Genomic DNA, 7880 nt, shown 5'->3' on the forward strand with positions numbered 1-7880 from the left:
AACCAAAGCCTATAATCCTACTGTATTTATCTTTTAATGCAGTCATCGGTTTTCATTTGAAGCAGCTTTTCGCCTTTCGCTTGTTTGTAACAATTGAAAAGACATTGGCAACTTAGTATGTGTGGTCGACTTCATTCTGAAGTTATCGTCGGTCACAGAGACAAACATCTTGATTCTATGTTTGCAGAGATATTCAGTGTATAAAATGACACAGAAGGGGGGAAAAGCATCTAATGACGCACTTAGCTGTTCTATCAGTGGTCTGAGGCAGTCTGTAAATAATGAGCATTTTCAAGTGCAACTTTAGTTAACAATGGTTTTGGGAAACTGCTCAGAGGTTTAATGATGCTCCTACAAACGTTCTAACGATGAACTTAGCCTTAAGATGCTTTTGGGAAATCAGGCCTAGAGCAGACGCCAAGCCAAAATAAGCCTTTAATGCATCCTGACAGTCGCACTTGGGAGTGGACACCTACAGTGGCTACAACAGGAAGAAAACATTTGGCTATTATTAGTAATGTCAAAACCAACAAGATACAAAATTCAAGCAATAATGTTAATCATGCAATTTAAGTTACATAGTCAGCCTAGCTTACCTCGAACTGTGGCAACAATTCAACTATCCGTAAACAAAAATAGGGGTTCATTGACAGTTGTCAAAAAGCACAGTTTCACATTTTGTTGCATTGTACTTACACTGCAGTCATTGAAGAAATGTTAAAGATGTTTTACAATGCAATCAAATGTCAACTTTATTTTTAACCCCAAAATGCACTAACTCACACTGCTGCTTTATTCACAAAAATTAACCGTAACTACAGGAGCATATGCGCAAGACAATTCAAGCTATCATGCAACTGTTGCTCTCTTGGTGAGGCAAAGAAAATACTTAATTCATCATTTAGAAACCAGTGTCATGTTGGAAACCTAAACCTGCTAATCTCAGTACAGTTGAACGGCTCAACAATCGATATTAACAGTTCATTAAGTATACAATGCTGAGAAATACACTTTACAACATGCAATCTTACATTCTGACATTGGCAAATTTACATTGATGTTTTTGATGTAATTTGAGGTTACCGAGAACCGTGAAACTTTTACCACACTGAACACAATTAAATGGCTTTTGTCCACTGTGAAATCGCTCATGTCTTTGGCAGTTGTCCTGCCTTGTAAACATCTTGCCACAGAGTCTGCAACTGAAAGGTCTCTCACCCGTGTGAACACTCTGATGTGACTTAAGTCTTTTTTTTTGAGTAAAACTTTTCCCACACTCAAGACATCTGTATGGCTTGACTCCAGCATGAGAGTGCTGGTGTGCTTCAAGTTGACAATGGCGGTGGAAGCTCTTTCCACACAATGAGCAGATGAACACTTTTTGGTTTGGTACAGCTCTCCAAACATTTACCATCCTCTTTGTTTTCAATCTGTTCTTATTAAGAATATGCTCTTGGTTGTGTGAGTGTGACTCTGATGTGCTCTCAGTTGCTCTCAAGAGGACATGTGAAGAAGGTCCTGGCTGCTGCAGTCTGGGATGTAAAATCAAGCCCTCCCTCACAACAGGATGCAGAGTATCTCTGTACTGCCCCTGCACAACATGTATGGACTCAGACATGGCATCGTCATGATACACAGGATGCCTCTCAGGCTCCACTTTCACTGGGACAGTGCTGAATATGTCATCCAGTGGTTTCCCTACAATGGACAAAGAGTTACAGGAAGGATGGGATGGGATGGGAGTGGGATATTGATCTGCCTGAGATGAGAACATCTGTAAGCATCTCCCTGTAGAGTAAGACCCATCTGGGTGGCCTGAATTATTCCCACTTAGTCCTTGTGTAACAGAGGACCACAGCTGACTATCTCTCTCGTCCATTCTAAAGTCCACACTGTCTGTGATTCCTGGATCTTGTATGGTTCCCTGGGCTACATGTTCTTCCACCTGCTCTGCTTTCACCAGAAACTCCAGTCCACCCCTCACCTCTTCAAGGTGTCCAGACCTCTGCAGCTCATTGAAGCTCTCTACTGGGTCCTCTACAGGCATGGCTTGGGATTTTTGGTTCTCTTCATCACCTGGAAGTAGACAGTTTATAAAATTACAAAGTCAATATTGCTGCCAGCAACAATGAATGGAGTTCACAGGATGACAGAAAGGACAAGATCAGTTGGATAACAAACCAAGTAGTACAGCTGTGAGAGTATTGAAGTATTTTGGAACACTAATGTGGAGTGTACGAACAGATTTAAATAATTTACACAGACAGACATAATAAAAGTCCTAGAAATCAAAGATGACCTCAATATACCAATACACTAAAGCTGAATATATTTCACAGAAGTTAACATAAACCAGTCAAACTGACCTCCGAATTGGTATATAAACTCAAAACATTAAGTAATGACTTAAGAATGATTACCTGCTGCATTCAAACGTACAGCATTAAACTAAAGTCCACTTGCGTCATCCTTGTGATATTGAGAGATAAACATGGTAATGCTTTCACTGATTGCACTTAAAGATAGTCGCAACACTGCGCAAACAGCTGTACTTAAGGTTTTACATTTTCCAGAAAAAAAGATCCACTTTTCAACACGTTCAGACCACATAATAGCGGAACAATGTGATTATACCGATATACTAATCACTATATTTCACATTGTTTGTCAGCATTATTTAAATCTAACAATTTGCTTAAGACAAAGTCCACTTGATCAATAGTTATTGCTTTAGTATCTATTGTGCCACCAACTGGTCTGGTGCAGCCATCTAATGTTGCAGTGACTTCATATTCACACAGCTTCTAAGGACATATACATAAGGTTTACATATGACATTTCATGGCCCCATGTCCATCGGTTCAGTTATTATAGCCCTTATGTGATATGGTGCCTGGTAGCGTGGCCAACTTTAAAAGCAGCAACTAATCATTCCCAAATTCATTAGAGGCTAATTCAATGACTTTAAATACAAAATCTGGAGTGAATCTGACGTATGATTCATGAGATTATTGCAGATGATTTTGAGCATTAGCGTTACATATACAAAAAATGAGTTAGTGTCCCTGTTCTTTGAGATATCAATACAAAATTCAGTGTGGTTCATCTTAGGGACTAACATGATAAGGATGAACAGTGTTAAGTTGATAGGCCACTGTGAAGTGGATTTACAGTGGTTTTATTACTGGACACGTAAAATCTGATTATTGATTTGTCAATAACTCAGCAATCTTTTGACCAATCCCTTGTCTTAGTTTGAGAAAAGCTAATGTTAAGACATGTACCATTGGCCTATTTTCATTTGGTACCATGGTTCACGAGAAAAATATATTTGAATAATTTGCATTTAAATTATTAACTTTTATTTAATCAGGGGAGCCCAATTGAGACCAGGGTTTTATTTTCAAATGGTGCCCTGAGGACATAAAATAAAAGATACAACTAGAAGATACAAGATAGAATAACAAGAACATTACATTAGAACGTCCAACTTCACCCACAAATTATTAAAGTGAATCAAAACAATTGCACACCTCAGTTAACTCATTTATCATCAGGGTTTTAAACTGCCCTAGTGGCACCAGGGAATCCAAATGTAATTCATTTTGTAAGTGATTCCAAAAATGTCAAGCATTATACTAAAAGAGGATTTACCTAGTTCGGTGGAGACCCAAGGAATGTGAAGAGTTAACCAACCCTGTGAACAGGTTTGGTATCATGTTGTTATACTTTAACAATGAAGTTAAGTCAGAAGCTTGTATAGTAGTGCTTTCTAAACAAAAAAAGGGAGTAATGAAGTGATCTACGGGACTTTAATGAGTACCAGTAAACCCTTAGATGCATATTAGCGTATGTGCTAATATGCATCTACTGGTATAGAGTGGCACAGCAGTCTAAGGCACTGCATCTCAGTGCAAGAGGCAACACTGCAGTCCCTGGTACGAATCCAGGCTGAACCACATTCGGCCGCGATTGGGAGTCCCATAGGGCAGCACACAATTGGACCAGTGTCGTCCGGGTTTGGCCGGAGTATACCGTCATTGTAAATAAGAATTTGTTCTTAACTGACTTACCTAGTTAAATAAAAATCTTTAAATGCATCAGTGTAATTTTGAAACGTTTTTTTGGGGGGGGTTATTGTGATGAGTCCAAATACCACATTTGGAGTGAATCTGACTTTTAGTCCATGAGAAGTACATTTTTTATGATTATATTAAGCATTAGTGTTGCATAGTCAAAAAAGTGAATTGTTAGTTTAATTATTTAAATTAAAGTATCAATGCCCAACTTAACATGGTTCATCATGGTAAAGTATTTGTGGAGTGGATTTAGAAAGGTCATAAATGGACAAGTAAAATCTAATTTCCTGTTTTATCAATAACTCAGCCATGTCTTAACTTAGTTTGAGAAAGGCTAAGGGTTAGTTAAGATATGTAGCATGGCCCTACATACCGAATTTTGTGTTATTTGAGAAGTACACTTTTTCTTAATTGAGTAAAGTCTATCCTGACGGACCTTAAGGGTCCTTGAGGCAAATATGTTCAGCACGAGGAATGACATCTGTATAAAAAGTTAAAAGTATGTAGTTCAAAGAGACTCCCTAAAAACACACCCGCTATGACCGGAAGTGAATTTCCGTTGCAGGTTAGGAGAGCATTTTAGCTAACCCCAACCTAATTCTCCTAACCAGCTACGAAGAAGTCACTTCTGGTCGTAACTGTATGAAGGTGGCGTGTTTTAAGGGAATCTCATAGGTCTAACGGGGCGACAGATATGTTTTAAGTGAGCCTGCTTATAATAATAATAATAATAATAATAATATGGCAATTTGTGTCATTTCTTTAGACCATGGATTTTAGTTTCGGTGTGGCAAATTAGAGAGAAAGAAAGTTAACTCAAGCATAAATTATTTGATCAAAAAATGAGAATAACAATAGGTTTCAAAGCTGTGAACCCATAATAAGATATCAAACAAAACCGTGAACAGTGACAAAATAACCTGACTTGATAGCACTAAATCGAGTCAGCTCGCCTCACCTTTTTGTGGAGTCCCACTCCCAAACCGAATTCCCTCAGCATGTTGCCTGTCATTTGCCACTCGTGCTGTTACTTCGCTTTGAGCTTTCCGCAATTCTCTTTCCATCAGCTGTAAACTATTTTGAAGGCCTTCTATCTCATTTTCTTTCCGGCACATTTCAAGACGTAGCACGACGGTGCCCTCGTCTACAAGTTTGGTTATTTCTGCGACAGCTGCCTTTGATAGCACATCCATGATTGCAGCTATTTGTGTACTGAAAGAAACAGTGTTAGACATTGTTTTCAAATAAAATCACCGTTGTTACACCAAACGAATATGCAATGCTAGTGCCTCTGGGAAATGTTTATAACATAATTGTTTCTACTACTGTACAGCTTGTCGAAGCTGGCAAGCAGCACTGTGTGCGAAAAAATATGTTCTCTTTCCAAATGACGGATAACGGAAATGACGACAAAAGGGGTAACCGTAAACGTTCCAATAAATGCCCACATATGGGGATATTTCTGTGAAATCAATCAGAAAACACAAAAAAGACAATTAGTTCTCTGCCTAAGAAGTTTATTCACAAAAACAAATTAGAAACAGAAAATGCATTGGTTTATGGAATTGATATAAATAATGACACAAAACATCTCCAGGCAATGCTCATAAGTTATTACATTTGCTTGCTCATCCTTAACAACACCATGGTTATGCATGAGATGTGATACCTGAGATTTCCATACTTGAGTGTAAATTGACAACTCTTTGCAGATTTATTAAAAGTAATTTGAGAGAGAGCGTGTGCGAGAGAGGAAGAGAAAGCGAGAGATCAGTTTTACATTTACATTTAGCAGACACCCTTATCCAGAGCAACTTACAAATTGGTGCATTCGCCTTATGATATCCAGTGGAACAACCACTTTACAATAGTACATCTATATCTTTTTTTTTGGGGGGGGGGGGGGATTACTTTATCCTATCCCAGGTATTCCTTAAAGTGGTGGGGTTTTCTGAGTAGCCCTGAATCTTAGTGGGACGGTTATAGTCTCAGGCTTATTTATTCACACAGTATAATTAATAATCAGATCAATAGTCAGAGACTTCAATCCAGAGACGGAAATGAACTGACTTTTAATGCATTCCAGACTAGTACACTCAAGTTAACCAACAGAATGTGCATACAGTATGAAGATGGAAGAATGGCCCTGGAAGGAATGGTGTCCGTTTTACGGGCTCCTGACCAATTGTGCTATTTTGTGTATTTTTTGGTGCTTCCGCCATCGTTTCCTATGACCAAAAATAGCTTCTGGACATCAGAACCTCGATTTAGACCAGGACTCCTACTTCAATGAGTCGGAGGTGAAAGACATATTGATTATCCTGGACCAGGCCATAATCTCCAACACTTGAAATAGGCGAAGACGGTGCAATAGAGGCCGGCGCGCAGGCACCCTGATGAGACTATGGTGGCAAATTAATAAACCACTTCAACCCTCTGTTCTATTGGCGAATGTGCGATCGCTGGAGAATAAACTGGACGAGCTCCATTCGAGACTATCTTATCAACGGGATATTAAGAACTGTAATATACTATTCTTCTCTGAGTCATGGCTGAACAAAGACATGTGTAATATACACTATATATACAAAAGTATGTGGATACCCTTTCAAATTAGTGGATTTGTCTATTTCATCCACACCCGTTGCTGACAGGTGTATAAAATCGAGCACACAGCAATGTGCTCTATAGACAAACATTGGCAGTAGAACAGCCTTACTGAAGAGCTCAGTGACTTTCAACGTGGCACTGACATAGGATGCCACCTTTCCAACAAGTCAGTTTGTTAAATTTCTGCCCTGCTAGAGCTGCCCCGGGCAACTGTAAGGGCTGTTATTGTGAAGTGGAAACGTCTAGGAGCAACAATGCCTCAGTCAGGAAGTGATAGGCCACACAAGCTCACAGAACAGGACCGCCGAGTGCTGAAAAACTGTCTGTTCTCAGTTAAAACACTCACTACCGAGTTCCAAACTGCCTCTGGAAGCAATGTCAGCACAAGAATTGTTCGTCGAGAGCTTCATGAAATGGGTTTCCATGGCCGAGCAGCCACACACAAGCCTAAGATCACCATGCGCAATGCCAAATGTCGGCTGGAGTGGTGTAAAGCTCGCCACCTTTGGACTCTGGAGCAGTGGAAAAAAGCGTTCTCTGGAGTGATGAATCACGCTTCACTATCTGGCAGTCCGACAGACGAATCTGGGTTTGGCGGATGCCAGGAGAACACTACCTGCCCGAATGCATATTGCCAACTGTAAAGCTTGGTGGAGGAGGAATAATGCTCTGGGGCTGTTTTTCATTCTTCGGGCTATGTCCCTTAGTTCCAGTGAAGGGAAATCTTAATGCTACGCATACAATGACATTCTAGACGATTCTGTGCTTCCAACTTTGTGGCAACAGTTTGGGGAGGGCCCTTTCCTGTTTCAGTATGACAATGCCCCCGTGCCCAAAGCGAGAGCCATACAGAAATGGTTTGTCGAGATCGGTGTGGAAGAACTTCACTGGTCTGCACAGAGCCCTCACCTCAACTCCATTGAACACCTTTGGGATGAATTGGAATGCCGACTTCGAGCCAGGCCTACTCGGCCGACATCAGTGCCCGACCTCACTAATGCTCTTGTGGCTGAATGGAAGCAAGTCCCCGCAACAATGTTCCAACATCTATTGGAAAGCCTTCCCAGAAGAGTGGAGGCTGTTAACCTGTTAGTGCTAGGGGGCAGTATTTACACGGCCGGATAAAAAACGTACCCGATTTAATCTGGTTACTACTCCTGCCCAGTAACTAGAATATGCATATAATTATTG

General features: G+C 40.2%; 1 protein-coding gene across 1 annotated transcript; it reads right to left on the reverse strand.

Annotated features, from left to right (window-relative positions):
* Positions 1 to 417: 417 nt before the first annotated feature.
* On the reverse strand, positions 418 to 5482 carry LOC106569396 (uncharacterized). The gene is made up of 2 exons (XM_014140729.3): positions 5038 to 5482; positions 418 to 2076 (listed from the first exon to the last, which is right to left on the reverse strand). Exons 1-2 carry the CDS (start codon positions 5312 to 5314, stop codon positions 1028 to 1030), a joined length of 1326 nt encoding a protein of 441 aa, XP_013996204.2. The 5' UTR covers positions 5315 to 5482; the 3' UTR covers positions 418 to 1027.
* Between the last annotated feature and the right edge of the window lie 2398 nt (positions 5483 to 7880).

The sequence above is a fragment of the Salmo salar genome, chromosome 14, assembly GCF_965601325.2.
Source record: "Salmo salar chromosome 14, fSalSal1, whole genome shotgun sequence".
NCBI lineage: Eukaryota > Metazoa > Chordata > Actinopteri > Salmoniformes > Salmonidae > Salmo > Salmo salar.

Excerpts from the sequence above, each read along its gene's own strand:
- LOC106569396 (XM_014140729.3), bottom strand. The coding sequence starts at position 5,314 with ATGTCTAACACTGTTTCTTTCAGTACACAAATAGCTGCAATCATGGAT. Across the intron at positions 2,077-5,037 it reads GAGTGGGACTCCACAAAAAG|GTGATGAAGAGAACCAAAAA; the intron begins GTGAGGCGAGCT and ends GTCTACTTCCAG.